A 17,951-nucleotide genomic window follows, 5' to 3' on the forward strand; every position below is an offset into this window, starting at 1 on the left:
GCTGCAACCTAAAACCAAAAGACCTTTTCAGACGTACATCTCCTCTCCCCATTAATAATTTCCGCTATGACCTGCATTCAGTGTAGGGAATGGATAGCTGCTGGAGGAGGGATAGTTTGGATTAGTGACATATAAAAAGGGTATATTGCTTTACAGTCCTTCTATAGGTATACTTCTGCTGCAACTTAACTGTGTTGGTCAATGCACAGATGATGTTATGGGACACATACAGGTATAAGGCAGAGATGGCACACCAGGAATTATGTTGATGCCTGACAACCGAGTACAACAGGACAGCCTCTGCCATCAGGTTGCGGAAAGTCTCAGAGTTCACAAGCCTAAACAGCAACATTTCCAGAACAAGCAGCCAGGACATGCAAGCACATAGCACCCTGTGTACATTCTTCATCTCCACAAGGTCCACATGCAAAGCTTCTTCTTTAATTGTGATCAGTGAGCATTTGAGTACACACAGAAGTGGGATGGTTACTCTGATTATGATGTCCTAGCCACTCACCATCTTGGTTTATTCCTCAATTGTTTGTCAGTTGAGTGAGGGCTACCTTCTGTCCCTATAAAAATTATGATTCGAGAGCCGGCTAGCCCTCTAAAAATTGATTGAGGGCTGCCTGCTGACCCTTCAAGAATTATGAGTTAGGGACGGCTGCTGTTCCTCTAAAAATTGAATGAGGGCCACCTGCTGGCCCTCAAAAAATTGAGTTAGGACCGGCTGCTGGCCCTCTAAGAAGTGAGAGAGTGCCAGCTGCTGGCCCTCTAAAAATTGAGTGAGGGCCGGTTGCTGGTCCTCTAAAAATTGAGTGAGGGCGCCTGCTGGCCCTCTAAAAAGTGAGCCAGGGCTGGTTACTGGCCCTCAAAATATTTGGAGCAACAGCTGCATGTTAACCCAGCTGATATGGTGGAGGAGGAGGACCAAAACAAAAACATGAACTGTATATCATTCTTGCAGTGGAATGGGATGAATTGGAATACAACAGGAAAAAAAAACAAAAAACATTTGATTTGACTTTATAGTCTGCTGCTGTCACCCCCTGGGGTTGAGAAGTCTGGGTCATTACTAACCTACTAAGTGTAAAATGAAAAAAACACATACAGGAAAAAAAAATATTTGAATAAAGACTACCCCACACTATCCCTTGTTCACCAATTAAATATTTTGATTAAATCTATGAAGCTCTAACATAATCCATGATGTACTGGACCCACGACGTTTGCCGAATTGATACACCAACCTATGGAGGCTCATTCAGAGAATGAGGCTCCATAGGTCACTGAGATACTGATGTCCCCACGTGTGATAAATTCCGCACTGACTGGGGGTGATCAATGGGGACTCTTTCTCTGAAGTTTAATGGCAGCATCCCAAATCAACCTGCACTTTTTAATAAGTTGCAAAACCAAGATTAACGTTCTGAAAACTGCGTAAAGATAATACGTAATTTCATACTTTTACTATATAAAAAATATAATTTTATTCAGCAGAAAACCATAATGGAAATAAATATAACATAATTTAATAATTAGATAATTAAAATAAAAGTAAATAAATATATATTTAAAAAAAAAAAAATATATATATATATATATATATATATAAAAAACATCTCTATATTATTCTTATGTATAAACGTTCATAGATGGCTATGTTCTTCTTTCCCTTGAGGATGCATTTTAGAGCTCCTCGACAGGTGACTGAACATCCACTTATAGTGTAAACATATCTTTTCTTTATCAGTTCTTCAAACTGAGCATAAATCATAGGCAGAAGGGATGGAAATATTGATGATTCACATTGGAGATGTTCCACAGCTTGAAACGCATTTTGTAGATTTGTGAATTTTCTTTGAAGCTTCCTTGTAGTTACTTTCCAAGAGCCCAACAACCGATGTCTTCCACCACTAACGGGATTAGGCTGAGTATCACGGCTTCCTGGAGACATTGTGGAGATGCCTACAGAATAATATGTAGTGTAATTATTATCTATTAAAGGAATTCTCCATTAATTAAAACATCTCTATGTCTTCATGTTATCTCCTCTGTCATCTATGGAGTTCTCCTTTTCTCTTGTCTATGTAGAGCAAATCATTGTATAAATCAGTGTTTCTCAACTCCAGTCCTCAAGACACAACAACAGATCATGTTTTCAGATTTTCCTCAATATCAGACAGGAAATTATTCCATCACCTGTCCAACATTAAGGAAATCCTGAAAACCTGATTGAGGAAAACCTGAAAACATGATCTGTTGGTGGGTCTTGAGGACTAGAGTTGAGAAACACAGGTAAAAATGATCCCCTATAGTAATGAGAGGGTTTTCATCTACTGTACATGTCCAGGGTCAATTATCTGCTCCACCATGGGGGACAGGATCATACCTCTTCTTGTCTCATCTCTAGATCTGTAGGAAACTTACCTCTTTCATAAAGTGCTGGAGATGGTGCAGCCATGGCTTCAGCTTCTCCGAAGGTGTTTTACTGTGTCCTGGTGATTCCCTCTGAATATGAGACATAGAAGATAATGATAAGTTATGGGTCAACATCAAAAAACATCAAAACATAAACCATACAAGTAATAATAAAGATGACGAGTTGACCACATGGACGTACACAGATCAGAAGATCATCTTTGACTCTGAGGAACATCATGAGTGACTGTGATGCCGGGTTAGGAACAGCAGATGTGGACAGATTCGCCAGAACTTCTGTAGTTATATTAACTCGCTCCAGGGTCAGAATTAGACGATCACTTGCCTGTAGATGGGAAATGTTGAAAATATGTGTCAAGAAGTGGTCCCTCAAGTCCATTAGAAAGGAAGAAGGGTTTAGTTTCAGAGAAATTTTTATGGAAGAAAGTGACCAGATTTGTACTAACAAAGGTTGTCAACTTGATTTTTTTTTTCTGGACTGCTTATTAAAAATCACAGACAGACAATATTTTTTACGGACACATTCAAAAACCATGATAAATCATTAAGATTATCAGTGGATCCATGTCTGCCATCCATAATTCTGATCTAAACACATTCACCACATTCAATCAAAATTATAAAATAATGAGAATTACATTCAAAATAACCTGTACAAGTTTCTTCACCTTCAAAAAAAGTCATGGACAGCTAGAAAAAACATTACAGGGCAAAAAAGTGCCGAATTTTACGGACAGTCCTGGAATTTGTGGACGGTTGGCAATGAGGTGACTTACCATTAGGTCACATACAGACGGCTTGTGTTTGATCATTCTTCTGTAGCATTTCATGGCACTGGTGGACATGTTCTTCTCCGGTGGACAGATATAGAGGAGGATTTTCAGAAGCTTTACATCACTTACTGATACAGTATTTTCCTACCTAGTGTGACATTGATGGTAATTATATAGAAACAAAAGTCCGGAACCATTCGGAGATGTTTTATCTCATCATGAACAAGACCAATGGCAGTACCAATAACCTAATACACCACCATCTTGAAAGCCACCATAAAATAAAAACTCCTAAGGGAAAAGAGATCACTTGTATTCCAGATTTGTATTGGTTTATGACTTTTGATTCTGATTAGCTGTAAATATATACTAAATTATTCTCAAAATCTTCCTCCTTAGATGTTCATTCTGCAGTTGTCTGATCACCCTGATGTCAGAGGAAGATATTGATTGATGTCTGGACATTGGGCAGCATCTCCGGTGAGGATGTCCGGTCACTGCCACAAGTACAATAGTGAAGATCACGAGTCTGAAGTACATGTTTGGAGTATTTGTGGAGACCTGGAGAATGTATCCTTTTGCTATGAACCTGTGTAAATGATATTAATACATAGAACATTATTACTGCACATGTAAATGTCTATGGCTCCAATATTCTGTACATATACCCAGTAGAAGATGCTCACCTTCTCGGTTGTCTTGTGTCTCTCCGCTGCTCTCAGCTCTGCCTCTTGTCTCTCCATGTTTCTCCTTTTATACTTCTCAGGAGGGAACTTCTTTCTACATTCAGAATTCAAACGACAAGAGAAAATTTATATTAGTCGTGGGAAATCCTTACAACTTTCAGTTTCCTTAGAGTACAGGTATGAAGACAACGTCAGGTAACTGGGAGGAGACTCCTCCACTACTACAGGTGACAGGAGGAATCCCAGCTATATCCTGACTTATTACATGTAACATCATGGAGGCAGTTACTCAGTGATAGGAGAGTTGATATATACAGTCCTTTTACCTGTATTCTATTATTGATGTTATTTCTCTGCATATAGCAGAGATTTCTCCTGCCACCTCTAGTCGTGGAGGAGTCTCCTCCCAGTTCCTTGACGTTACCTTCGTACCTGTACACTAAGGAAACTGAAAGTTGTAAGGATTTCCCACGGCTGCTGTCACTTTTCTCTCGTCACTTGAATTCTGATCGTAGAGAGAAAATTTCTCCACATTGTAAAAATGAAGAACCTTTTCTCCTGCAGATTGAAGAATCAAAGGAGAAACATTGAGGCAGAGCTCAAAGCAGAAGACAGACGCAAGACAACTGGGCAGGTGAGCATCAGTCATTGGATGTATATAGAGAATATCAGCGCAATTGGCACTTACTTAATAGATTTGTGTACAATAATAATGTTCTATGCATTAATATGTCACATACAGATTACTTGGAAGAGAATAAAATCTCCAGATCGGCCCCGATACTCCAACCATGGACATCAGACTGGTGGTCTTCAGTATTGTTCTTGTGGCCGTGACCGGACATCCACACCAGAGACGCTGCCCAATGTCCACTGACATCAGGGTGATCAGAATGAACATGTATGGAGAGAGATTGTGTTACACCGAGAGGAGTCTGGAGTTCTCATACCGGGTTCATATTTTTACTTATTTTGTCAAAAGTGAAGATCCATCACTAAGTCTAAAAGATGACCGATATCATCTTTTTCATTATGTTGTATTTGATAGTTTTCTAAGTGGTGGAATTGGAAGTTAAATTGAGTAATTAGTAGTGATGAGCGAGCATGCTTGTTACTACTCGGTACTCGCACGAGTATCACTGTACTCGGTCTACTCGGCGGGGACCGAGTAATCTCGCGATACTCGTGCTGTACTCGTGGTCTTCATTTCTGCATGTTGGCGCTCTTTTGAGAGCCAGCCCTCATGCAGGGATTGGCTGGCAGACCACTGCAATGCCACAGCCCTGTTAGTTGTGGAATTGCAGTGATTGGCCGGCCTGCACAGCGTGACCGAGCCTTTATACCGGCGGGCGCGCTGTGCTCTGCTCACAGCTATCCAGACAGTCAGTGCAGGGAGAGTGTCGCTGCTTCAGGGAAAGGTTTGCGGCCCTTTATAGCTATTTCCGTAGCAGGGCTGCAAACAGTGTGACCAAAAGTCCTTCTCAGGACTATTCTAGTTGTATACAGGCAGGCAGGGTATAGCCAGGTCGGAGTACAGTAGCAGAGTCCTTCTCAGGACTATTGTTGCTGTATACAGGCAGGGTATAGCCAGGTCGGAATACAGGCTAGTGACCAAAAGAGTCCTTGTCAGGACTATTGTAGCAGTATACAGGCAGGCAGGCAGGGTATATAGCCATTCCTAGTGGTGACCGTATACCAGCCTTCATCATATCTGGGGCTGGTGTACACAGTCTAAAACAGTCCACATAGTGTCAGAGTTCTCGTCATTAATTTTTGCTCCTAAAACCTGTTAGGTTCTTAGTGCGTCCGTGCTTGCATTTAAAAACCGCACGTGTGTGCCTGTCGGTGGCAGCGTACAGGTGCACTTGTGTGCGTTTTTACCAAACTATTATATAACGCACAAGTGTAGTGTATAATACACGTCAGTCAGCAGTGGCTGATAGTGTCAGAGTTCTCGTCATTAATTTTTGCTCCTAAAACCTGTTAGGTTCTTAGTGCGTCCGTGCTTGCATTTAAAAACCGCACGTGTGTGCCTGTCGGTGGCAGCGTACAGGTGCACTTGTGTGCGTTTTTACCAAACTATTATATAACGCACAAGTGTAGTGTATAATACACGTCAGTCAGCAGTGGCTGATAGTGTCAGAGTTCTCGTCATTAATTTTTGCTCCTAAAACCTGTTAGGTTCTTAGTGCGTCCGTGCTTGCATTTAAAAACCGCACGTGTGTGCCTGTCGGTGGCAGCGTACAGGTGCACGATTTGCACAAACTTTGATATAACGCCCAAGTCTAGTGAATACACGTCAGCACAGCATTGCAAAATGCGCAAGGGCGTTGGCAAGGAACAAGGAAGTGGACGTGATGGTGGTGCAGTCAGAGGCCGAGGTCGTGGGCAAGCTCTAATTTTGCCACAACAAAGGGCCACATCTAGTCGCTCGCACGTCCTGTCCCAAATTCTTGGGGACCGCAGCAGTACACCGCTCTTGAACCAAGACCAGTGTCAACAGGTTGTTAGTTGGATAGCAGATAATGCTTCCAGTCAGATTGGCACCACCACAAACACTCTGTCTTCCACACGGTCAAGTGTCAGTAGCCGTGATACTGTACCGCACATTTCAGAACCTGATCCTCCTTCCTACCACAAGGCTGAGTACACGTCCTCGGACATTAATGATCCCACACTTGGACACTCGGAAGAGCTGTTCACGTTTCCATTCGCACATTCTGGCCTCTCGCCAGCTCATGTTGAAGTGGGTCATGAGGAGATCGTATGTACAGATGGCCAAATATTTGAGCAGCCACGTTCTCACGAAGTTGGCAACGTGTCTCAACAAGGGGTGGACGATGATGAGACACAATTGTCAGGAAGTCAGGAGGAGGAGCAGGGTGCGGAAGAGGAAGACGACGTGGTGGATGATCCAGTAACTGACCCAACCTGGCAGGAGGATATGCAGAGCGAGGACAGCAGTGCACAGGGGGAGGGAGGCGTAGCATCACAACAGGCAGTAAGAAGCAGGGTAGTGGCTCCAGGCAGAAGTCAGGCAACCGTTCCCCGGAACAACAACACGACACAAGGTGCCTGTACAAATGTTAGGTCTTCCCGAGTCTGGCAGTTTTTTAAGTTGGCTCCAGATGATTCTAAAAAGGCCATTTGCAACACCTGCCGTGCCAGCATCAGCAGGGGTACCAAAACTAGCAGCCTGACCACCACCAGCATGATCAGGCACATGTCAGCCAAGCACCCGACTTTGTGGGAAGTACAACAGAGTTGAGGAGCAGTGCTTGCTAATGTCACTGCTACGTCTTCGCTGGTTGTGCATGCGAGCCAATCCCCTGTCCATGCTGCCTGCGAACAAGCCTCCTCCGGTCCTGCACCTGCAGTTGCCTACGCAGAAATAACACCATCATCAAGCACGTCCTTGTCCCAGCGCAGCGTTCAGTTATCCATTCAGCAAACCTTTGAACGCAGGCGCAAATACACTGCCAACACCCCACATGCCACAGTTCTAAATGCTAACATTTCGCGACTGCTTGCGCTGGAAATGTTGCCTTTTAGGCTGGTGGAGACAGAAGCATTCCGCGACCTGATTGCGGCAGCTGTCCCACGTTACTCGGTCCCCAGCCGCCACTATTTCTCCCGGTGTGCCGTCCCCGCGTTGCATAACCACGTGTCACAAAACATCACACGTGCCCTGAACAACGCTGTTTCACCCAAAGTCCACCTAACCACAGACACGTGGACAAGTGCTTGTGGGCAAGGCTGCTACATCTCGTTGACGGCACACTGGGTTAATATTGTGGAAGCTGGGACCCAGTCTGAGCGAGGGACGGAACACGTCCTTCCCACACCAAGGTTTGCAGGCCCTACCTCAGTCAGTGTTTCACCCACACTCTACAGCTCCGGAATGTCATGCTCTTCAGCCTCCTCCTCCTCCTGCGCATCCTCATCCACTGTACCCTCCACACCAGTCCCAAGCTGGAAGCACTGCAGCACTGCCTCGGCGAAGCGGCAACAGGCTGTGCTGAAGCTAATCTGCATAGGTGACAAACCCCACAATGCAGAAGAGCTGTGGACAGCTCTGAAACAGCAGGCAGATCACTGGCTCACACCTCTGAACCTAAAGCCAGGAAAGGTCGTGTGTGACAATGGCCGGAACCTGGTGGCGGCTTTGAGGCGAGGCCAGCTGACACATGTTCCATGCGTGGCCCATGTGCTCAACCTCGTGGTTCAGCGGTTTCTAAAGTCATACCCAGAGCTGTCTGATCTGCTGGTAAAAGTTCGCCGCCTGTCTGCACATTTTCGAAAGTCACCTACTGCTTCAGCCGGCCTTGCCGGCTTTCAGCGCAGTTTGCATCTTCCGGCTCACAGACTGGTGTGTGATGTCCCCACGCGTTGGAATTCAACTCTGCACATGTTGGTCAGGATATGTGAGCAGAAGAGGGCAGTTGTTGAGTACCTGCATCACCTAAGCCGTCGGGAAATGGGTCAAACTCCACACATAACACCTGAGGAGTGGAGATGGATGTCCGACCTATGTACCATCCTCCAAAACTTTGAGGACTCCACCAAGATGGTGAGTGGTGATGACGCCATTATTAGCGTCACCATACCGCTACTCTGCCTTCTAAAACGGTCTCTGCTCAAAACCAAACATGATGCATTGCAGGCGGAGCGCGATGAGTTGCAGCAAGAAACAGTAGTGGGTGTGGGTGATAACACACAGCCCAGCCTCGTCTCATCACAACGTGCAGTGGAGGACTATGACGAGGAGGAGGATGAAGACATGGAGCAAATCTCCGGCCAAATTGAGGATATGACATGCACACCAGTCATATCCTCGGTTCAGCGTGGCTGGCCAGAGGACAGGGTAGATGAGGAGGAGGAGGAGGAGGAGGAGGACAGCATGTTCAGTCAACGTGTTGGTCAGGCTACTGAAGTCCTGGCTGTTAAGAGTCTGGCGCACATGGCTGACTTTATGGTAAGCTGCCTGTCTCGTGACCCTCGCGTTAAGAACATCTTGGCCGACAATCATTACTGGTTGGTAACACTGTTAGACCCACGCTACAAGGAGAACTTTATGTCTCTTATTCCCGAGGCGGAGAGGTCAACCAAATTGCAGCAGTTCCGGAAGGCCATAGTCACGGAAGTAGGCAAAGCATTCCCCTCACAAAACGCTAGCGGCATAGGTCAGGAATCAGTGGACAACCAAGGCGTACAGCCGAGAGAGGCACAAGTCCAATCCGCCAGAGGTAGGGGAACAGTCTTTAAGATGTGGGACAGTTTTCTCAGCCCCTCACGTACCACAGCCCCTGAGGTGCGGGGTAGTGCCACAAGAAATCCTAAGTTTGCCCAGATGCTCAAGGAGTACCTTGCAGATCGAAGAACTGTACTCCGACATTCCTCTGTGCCTTACAATTATTGGGTATCCAAGGTGGACACATGGCATGAATTGGCTCTCTACGCCTTGGAAGTCCTGGCCTGCCCTGCCGCTAGCGTTTTGTCAGAGCGTGTTTTTAGTGCCGCAGGTGGAATCATTACAGATAAACGCACCCGCCTGTCAACTGAAAATGCTGATAGGCTGACTCTGATCAAGATGAACAAGGGTTGGATTGGGCCAGACTTCACCACACCACCAGCAAATGAGAGCGGAATTTAAAGTTTGTAACGGGAATTTGCCATGTACCTCCAGTCACCCATGGGTACACACTTCTGGACTTTGGATAATCGCTGGACTGCTCCTCCTTCTCCTCATGCGCCACCATGATGACCGTTACAAGAGTTAGGCCTTTGTTTCAGGTATACCCCCAGTGGTAAATTTTTTCGCCCATTCTTTGCAGAATGGACATTACAACGACAGGAGACCCGCTCCTTTGCAATGGGAACAATGTTTTGAGGCCCTCATGCACGTCTCTATGCAGGGACAACGTGGAGCCTCCCAATTTTTGGCTGCCCTGCCAAAGGGCTATACTATAATACACCCACTTCCTGACAATGGACACTTAATGTTTTGAGGCCCTCATGCACGTCTCTATCCAGGGACAACGTGGAGCCTCCCAATTTTTGGCTGCCCTGCCTAAGGGCTATACTATAATACACCCACTTCCTGACAATGGACACTTAATGTTTTGAGGCCCTCATGCACGTCTCTATCCAGGGACAACGTGGAGCCTCCCAATTTTTGGCTGCCCTGCCAAAGGGCTATACTATAATACACCCACTTCCTGACAATGGACACTTAATGTTTTGAGGCCCTCATGCACGTCTCTATCCAGGGACAACGTGGAGACTCCCAATTTTTGGCTGCCCTGCCTAAGGGCTATACTATAATACACCCACTTCCTGACAATGGACACTTAATGTTTTGAGGCCCTCATGCACGTCTCTATCCAGGGACAACGTGGAGCCTCCCAATTTTTGGCTGCCCTGCCAAAGGGCTATACTATAATACACCCACTTCCTGACAATGGACACTTAATGTTTTGAGGCCCTCATGCACGTCTCTATCCAGGGACAACGTGGAGCCTCCCAATTTTTGGCTGCCCTGCCTAAGGGCTATACTACAATAGACCCACTTCCTTACAATGGGCACTTCAGGTTTACAGGCCCTCATACACGTCTCTATTCAGGGACAACGTGGAGCCTCCCAATTTTTGGCTGCCCTGCCTAAGGGCTATACTACAATAGACCCACTTCCTTACAATGGGCACTTCAGGTTTACAGGCCATCATGCACGTCTGTATGCAGGGGCATTGGTGAACCTCACAATTTTGGACTGCCCTGGCAAAGGAAAATACTACAAAGACTCAGTTCCTCAAAATGGGCACATTAGACTCAGAGGCCTTTATGTACGTCTCTTCTCAGGGACATCGGAGTGCCACACAATGTTTTACGTAAAATCTTTCATGTATTGATCTCAAAAAGTAACATACACCAGCTCTATCTCACTATTGGGTATGTGCCCTTAACATTTCCGCCATGAAAAATCATTTTGGTGTCATTTTGGAAGGTTTTCTGGTGAGTCCGTAAAAATGGCGTAAAACGCGGACAAAATTGTTCACAGCTGTGACTTTTGAGTGATAAATGCTTCAAGGGGTCTTCCCCATGCTGTTGCCATGTCATTTGAGCACTCTTCTGAGACTTTTGTGCCATTTTTAGGGTTTCTACATGCTGCCGGTGGTCATTTCACAAAAATACTCGGGTCTCCCATAGGATAACATTGGTCTCGTTGCTCGGGCCGAGTACACGAGTATCTTGGGAGGCTCGGCCCGAGCTTCGAGCACCCGAGCTTTTTAGTACTCGCTCATCACTAGTAATTAGTTCTACTATTGGTCTAGTACATCATGAGATGATCCATCTATGGCTGATTCTTGATTTTTTACTCTGTATAATCATCAATTATCACAGTGCGGAAGTATATTCTAAATGAGGACAATTTCAATACCAATGTCATGAAAATCCTGCTCTATCTCGCCACAGAAAAAGAACTTGTCCACCAGTGCAATTGTAGCGCCCTGGACAAGCCAGGGGCCACAGAGAACAACACCAACACACCCCACACTCCCGGTCAGGCACACCAAAGTCAGACGAAAACCCTTGTTGCCTTCCTCCAGGGGCTGATGTTCACACCAGGGGGTTGGCCAGGCTGTTGGTCCCGCCCACCGAGGAGTTCACAGTCCTGGAGGCGGGAAAAGCAGACAGTTCAGTTTAGGAAGCGAAAGTGAGAGGAGTGAAGTGGCAACTGAGCAGACTGAAGTTGGTCCGGATGTGTGGCCCGGAAGGATCAGCAAGGTTGGCAGACGGTGGTGACCGGCTGCAGGAGTGGCCTATCAGAGTTTACCGTAAGGACCGTGGACGGGCGGTGGCCCAGCGGTACAGGACCGGTACACAAAGAGAAGTCAGCACCATCTGGCAGGGGCTTGCGGACCCCGGCAAGGCTAGGAGTCACCGTGAATTTGCCAAATCCGTTAGCGAAGGGAACCTCCTGGGTTTCCCAGCAGCCAAGTCCCGACAGAAGGCAACCGTCCAACCGAGAGAGGGAAACACAGTCACCGCCAAGGCTAAAGTTCCCAGGGCCAGAGCCTGCAGGCAAAAGGGGCTCCTTCAGTAACCTTCAAGCTGGGGAGCGGGTTACCGGTGGGAACTCATTGGAACCGTTTACAGTACACAGGTGCAGGGAAAGGCAGTCACCATCAACCTGCCGGGAGAAACAACACCGCAGCCGTCTGTGGGACCCGTCCATCCAGCCGTGTGTTTTACCGAGAACTGTGTCCTCATCATTGGCTGAGTGAGTACCACCGTGCCCCGCGACCCTGCACCTCACCAGGCCCCGTAACCCGCCTGCCATCCAACCCTACCCCATCACCGGGCCCCGGGACAACCAACCCCCTACCCATGGAGGGGAGAACTAACATCCAGGCTGCTCTCTGTCATCGCTCCCGGGATCCCCCGTCCAGAGCAGCGGTGGTGTCACCAATATCACCACAACCGTGGGTGGCGTCACGGACAATAATTAAATCCCCACCATCCAATCCCCACCCTTTTCACTCACGGGCGAGGAGCGCCGCTTGAGTCCCCGGGATCCGGCCCACCGCTTGAGCCACCACCGAGCAGCAGCAGCCGCAGCAGCAGCAGCCAGACCCGAGCAGTGGGAGAGCGCAGCGTCCCCTCCTCCGCCCGCGACAACTTGGCGTCACGAACAGGATCTTACCGCTCTGCCGTCTGGTAGAGGTGCGCCTTGTTACTGCCGGAGGTGTCCGGCTGAAAATTTGCAGAAGCCGCCATCTTGGGCGCGAAAAGTTCCCGCTCGAGCGTCTCCTCGAGCAGTGGAGGCGCGAAGGCCCAAACCCCGCCCCAATAGAGGAGGAGCCGGAAAGAGACTAAGGGGGACTGATGGCGTCTGGCCGCATGTAGCTCGCGGCTATAAAAGCAGGTACGCCAGGACCCTGCGGCCATCTTGTTGCTGGTTCCTGGAAGAGGCCGCCAGAAGATGTTCATGCCGTCCCGTAGCACCGTAGCCCCCGCGCCTGGAACCGCGGCGTGGGTGGAGATCCGGACCGCGCAGCTCCAACAACGGCTGCAGGTCAAGATGCAGCTCCTCTTGGAGGAGTGAGAGGCCGACATGGCGGAGGTCATAGCGACCGTGCGGAGACGCGAGGAGGAGGGAGTTTCAGATGGGAGGGTGAGTGACCCACGCCCCGGTACCCCTAGTGGGTCGGTCATCGCGGCTGCGGGACCCAGTCTAAACCCGCTCGCCCTGCTACCTCCCTCGCTACCCGTATTGGCTGCCGTGACCCCGCCACTAGGCCCGCTACCCCTGCAACCGGTAGCGGTACCCTGCATGTCCGCCCAGGCGGATTGACCTGTAGCCGGAGCCCGTGACCGACCGGAAGTGCCACCTTGGAAGGTGCAGAAGCCTGAGCCGGAGGCATTCCCCAAAAAACCTCCCGAGCCGGAGCCGACAGGCCGCTCCATGCAGGAGGCCCGGCAAAAGAGGACCCCTGTGCCCATCCCCCACACCTCGGCTGAGGTTGCATCGGGTTGCCGCTGCAAGGCAGCACCCCAGGCCAAGTCACCACGGGACCTTCCACCCAGATCACCAGTTGTGGGTAGTGTCCAAAAGGTCTCGCGGGGCCCGACCCGTGCGCCGGAGCTCGCAGCAGCTCCGTATTGGGACAGGGACCCGACACCACTGGGCCCAGAGATTGCCGAGAGAGAGAGGAAGAAGGCGGAGATGGTGGCCCGTACGATCCGGGAAAAGGAGAGTCTGAGGCAAGCAACCTTCCGTGTCCGGGGCCCCCTGTATGAAGGGCAGGTGAGGCGGTTTGATGTCCGCCGGGGCTATGGTTTCATCTACGAACCGGGCCTGGAGGCCAAGGTCTTTATAGCCCGGCGGGATGTTAATGCCCACCTGCCAGAGGAACATCCAGGCCGCAATCTAATGCCCGGAGACCTGGTACAGTACACCCGTCACTGCGGGGAGAGAGGGTGATATGCGCTAGATGCAAAGTTGAGGGGCAGCCAAGAGGCCCGTGTGTGTACCGCGCCCTCTCCCCCGACCGATACCGAGGAATCCGAATAAGGGCAGCGGAGTCCCGTTGCAGTTGTCCCCATTGGGACCACCAGAGTGCTGTTTAAAATTCTATGAATGATAAGCCAATTAACAGAAGAAAGTTTATCTGATTTGCAGAGTGATTGAAACCGGTCGTTGCCGCCACCGTTGTCCCCATGGGGACTGTTTACAAGTTGCATAAGGAACTCCTTATGGACAAGCCTGAGAACTAGCAAGGCAACCACGAACTTGTGGCTTGTAAATAAAAATGTTGTTTTATGGCTTTCACCGTTACCGCCTCCGGAGAGGCAGATTGGAGGAAGGGCCCGCAGTGGAGCAGGCTGGGGCCCAGCCACCACCGGAACCGGTGGCGATCCTCTGGGGGTTTCAGGGGTTCCCCATGGACGTGGGTCCCCTGAAAAGGACAGAACCCGCTCGGGCAACTTGTGCTGGACTGGGGTCAAGGGGTGCTGCCTGTTTGCTTAGGAAACCCATTGGAACCGTTTACAGTACACAGGTGCAGGGAAAGGCAGTCACCATCAACCTGCCGGGAGAAACAACACCGCAGCCGTCTGTGGGACCCGTCCATCCAGCCGTGTGTTTTACCGAGAACTGTGTTCTCATCATTAGCTGAGTGAGTACCACCGTGCTGTGCGGCACAGCGCTGCCCCCGCGACCCTGCACCTCACCAGGCCCCATAACCCGCCTGCCATCCATCCCTACCCCATCACCGGGCCCCGGGACAACCAACCCCCTACCCACGGAGGGGAGACCTAACATCCAGGCTGCTCCCTGTCATCGCTCCCGGGATCCCCCGTCCAGAGCAGCGGTGGTGTCACCAATATCACCACAACCGTGGGTGGCGTCACGGACAATAACCAAAACCCCACCATCCAATCCCCACCCTTTTTACTCATGGGCGAGGAGCGCCGCTCGAGTCCCCGGGATCCGGCCAACCGCTTGAGCCACCACTGAGCAGCAGCAGCCGCAGCAGCGGCCTGACCCGGGCAGTGGGAGAGCGCAGCGTCCCCTCCTCTGCCCGTGACACAATCAAAGGCTGCAGAAAAATGATGAGACATAAGCCATCTGTATGTGACCTAATAGTTGGCACACATCTGACGCTGTCTTCTGTTACTGCCCAGTTTCTTTACAAAATAATTCTCTAAAATAAAGCCCACCTTACCTCCTTACATGCGCCTATATTTAGATAAATTATTGTCCTCCCTTTTACAGGCCAGTGACCGTCTGTATCTGATCTTGGAGCGAGTTACAATAACTTCTGAAGTTCTGGCAAGTCTGTCCACATCTGCTGTCAGTGACCCAGCATCACAGTCACTAATGATGTTCCTCAAAATCAAAGATGATCTTCTGATCTGTGTAAGTCCATGTGGTAATCATGTTCATTGATTCCTAGGATTTTGCTTTGATATTTCGGGACAAATATTGGAAATATAGACCCATAACATATTGTATGTTGTAATTGTCATGGTCAGAGAGAATCACCAGGACACAGTAAAACACCTTCTGAGAAGCTAAAGCCATGGCTGCACCATCTGCAGCACTTTGTCGAAGAGGTAAGTGTCCTTTGCTAGTTGTTAGGTCCGGGGGATGGTGGATCCTCTGGGCCGTGCACCACATTCCCCCAGTGAGGCAACCTGGAGCTAACCCCTATACAGGGACTGTCCGGTCACCCCACCAGAGGGCCTAGGTACAGGGTAGCCGGAGAACTAGCGGGACCGGGATAGCGTCCCTCAGGGAACGGGTAGAACGGAGTCTTTAGAACCACAGAGTTCTTGGAGACAATTAAGGGAGTCCGGTACGGGTGCTGGTTAGGAAGCTCAGACGGGATCCGGGTTAGCTGGATGTGACGGGGAGGCAGCCGGGTGAAGCCGGGGATCACAGACAGGCACAGGCAGATGTAACGGTGGTGGGATTCCCCGCTGACGGACACCGGAGGACCTCTAGGCAAACCCGGATTCAGGAGCCGGTTACGGAGGCAGAGCAGACTCTACGAAAGAGACAGAGTTAGCACAGGCAAGGCACATGGGGACCTGGACTCCTAGCTTGCAGAACTTGACGAACAGGCGACGCCCTCCAGGCAGGGAGCTCCTAATATACCTGACCCTGACTGATGCAATATCCTGTTTAGGGAGTGCAGGGCCTTTAAGAGGAAGTCAGTGACCGCGCGCGCGCCCTAATGCACATGCGTGACGCCCGGGTGCCGGAGGCCAGAGCAGGGAGCGGTGCCGAGGAGGACGTGTGGCTGGGGGCAGGGGACCCGGGGACAGGAGCGGTGAGAAACGACGTCGGGACCCGGGGAGCGTGACACTAGTGATGAGCAAATATATTTGAGTGGAATTTAGTTATGTTCATAGTTTACAAAATGCTGATTTTTTTTTTTGTAATTCCACGTAGATTCAGCAAAATAGTGCCGCCATTTTTCTGAACCGTAATGGGTCATGAAAATGTAAAAAAATGAAAAAAAAGTCTTATCTCACCTTTATGCTCACCTCTCAGTCCCCTACGCTCCTTACTGTTACCCATCAGCTTCTCACTGCCTCTTGAGCAGAAATCCCTTGGCCTTTCACGCTAGGTTGGGACTTCCTCTTCTGATGAGGCCCAGGATGGTTTTACACGTGTATGATCATGAAACCACAAGCTGGGTGAAAGAGGCCATGATTTGAAAATGGGGTGAGGACCAGACTGGTAACAGTGAGGAGCGAAGGGGCCAAGGTAGATACAACAAAGTGAACTTCAGAACATAGAAAGGTCAGAAAGAAGAAAAACTAAGAGAATTTGAAGGTAATGCTAAATCCATTAAACGCATAATAAACATTTTAAATATTATTTTGCAGGAATCTTCTCAATGTCTCCAGGAAGCCGTGTTACTCAGTCTTATCTCGTTATTGGTGGAAGATATTGGATGTTGGCCTCATGGGAAGTAGCTACAAAGACACTTTATTAAAGTCGCCATGTCTAGAGGACTCTCTTCAAAGGGGGAACATTTCCCATTAAAATCACTGTTATATTGTTCCCTTTTTCTTATGATTGATGTTCTTTATGAAGAACTGATGAGAACAATACACAATAGCCCTAATAAGAAATTGATGTACAGTCACCAGTCATAAAGCCTCAACATTGGACCTCAAACTTAAAGAGATCCACTATCTCTCCATGAATTTTCTTAAATACTCATATAATTTGGTTATGTTTTTGATATTTACAAACAATCTTGTTATTACTATTTTATTTAATTATATTATTTATTTCATTATTTTATTTTTATATTTTCAACTATATATTTATTCATTTTATTTTATTTTATTATGCATTTCCTTTTTATTTTATTTGACTATATTAATATATACTTATTTTATTATATATTTAATTATGATTTTATTTGGCTATATTAATATATATTTATGCTTAGTTAATTATTATTGTATTTCTTTATATTGTATGTATTTCCACTTTAGTTTTCTGTTGGATAAAAATATAATTTTTCTATAATAAAAGAAATTTACCTATTGTTTTTGTGATTATGTAAAAAAGTGAAGCTCTGAGCAATGGTTCATAAGTGTATGTTGACTTGGTATGATCCAAGATTTTTTGCAGCTATGTGTGTGTGTGTGAATAAGTGCAAATCTATGATGTATGATGATTTTAAGTTGGCAACTGAATACTGGTTCTAAGAGGTAGGACTAACCAATTAGAGTAATATAGGATACGTCATAAGGGTCTAGGGTCTAATGCAATAACTTCCCTAAAAAAATCATAAAAACGCAACCCTTTTTAGATGTGACTTTTGGCCAATTATTGTCCGCTAGGGTCTGTTTCCTTTGCGTGATCCACAAATAGCCTATAAACTTCTATTAGTAAAATTTCTTATGTAAACGATTAAACTGTCCAGATGCAACTTATATCAGCTGTGTATTATATCTGACACTTTTCTGCAATAGTCACATTGTTTAACTATCTAGATGATGCGGAATTTTGGTGATTTAC

At 47.9% G+C, this 17,951-nt stretch overlaps 2 protein-coding genes across 2 annotated transcripts; one reads left to right on the plus strand and one right to left on the minus strand.

The window, feature by feature from the left end:
* Positions 1-1,878: 1,878 nt before the first annotated feature.
* LOC142250409 (interferon lambda-3-like) lies at positions 1,879-3,755 on the minus strand. Its single transcript, XM_075322572.1, has 5 exons — positions 3,615-3,755; positions 3,219-3,296; positions 2,624-2,767; positions 2,431-2,511; positions 1,879-1,968 (listed from the first exon to the last, which is right to left on the minus strand). Exons 1-5 carry the CDS (start codon positions 3,753-3,755, stop codon positions 1,879-1,881), a joined length of 534 nt encoding a protein of 177 aa, XP_075178687.1.
* Positions 3,756-4,692: 937 nt separating this feature from the next.
* LOC142251801 (uncharacterized) lies at positions 4,693-16,891 on the plus strand. The gene is made up of 5 exons (XM_075324849.1): positions 4,693-4,972; positions 15,003-15,049; positions 15,180-15,323; positions 15,440-15,520; positions 16,802-16,891. The coding sequence occupies exons 1-5, from the start codon at positions 4,693-4,695 to the stop codon at positions 16,889-16,891; spliced, it is 642 nt and encodes a 213-aa protein (XP_075180964.1).
* The last annotated feature ends 1,060 nt before the right edge of the window (positions 16,892-17,951 follow it).

This window comes from Anomaloglossus baeobatrachus, chromosome 9 (genome assembly GCF_048569485.1).
Source record: "Anomaloglossus baeobatrachus isolate aAnoBae1 chromosome 9, aAnoBae1.hap1, whole genome shotgun sequence".
In the NCBI taxonomy this organism is placed as follows: Eukaryota; Metazoa; Chordata; class Amphibia; order Anura; family Aromobatidae; genus Anomaloglossus; species Anomaloglossus baeobatrachus.

Bases quoted from the DNA above. Each gene is read 5' to 3' on its own strand.
- LOC142251801 (XM_075324849.1), top strand. From the start codon at position 4,693: ATGGACATCAGACTGGTGGTCTTCAGTATTGTTCTTGTGGCCGTGACC. The intron at 4,973-15,002 runs GTTAAATTGAGT...ACACAATCAAAG, and splicing joins TCTAAGTGGTGGAATTGGAA to GCTGCAGAAAAATGATGAGA. The intron at 15,521-16,801 runs GTAAGTGTCCTT...ATTATTTTGCAG, and splicing joins TGCAGCACTTTGTCGAAGAG to GAATCTTCTCAATGTCTCCA.
- LOC142250409 (XM_075322572.1), bottom strand. From the start codon at position 3,755: ATGTACTTCAGACTCGTGATCTTCACTATTGTACTTGTGGCAGTGACC. The intron at 3,297-3,614 runs CTAAGGAGGAAG...ATCTGTCCACCG, and splicing joins GACAACTGCAGAATGAACAT to GAGAAGAACATGTCCACCAG. The intron at 1,969-2,430 runs GTAAGTTTCCTA...ATTATTCTGTAG, and splicing joins TCCAGCACTTTATGAAAGAG to GCATCTCCACAATGTCTCCA.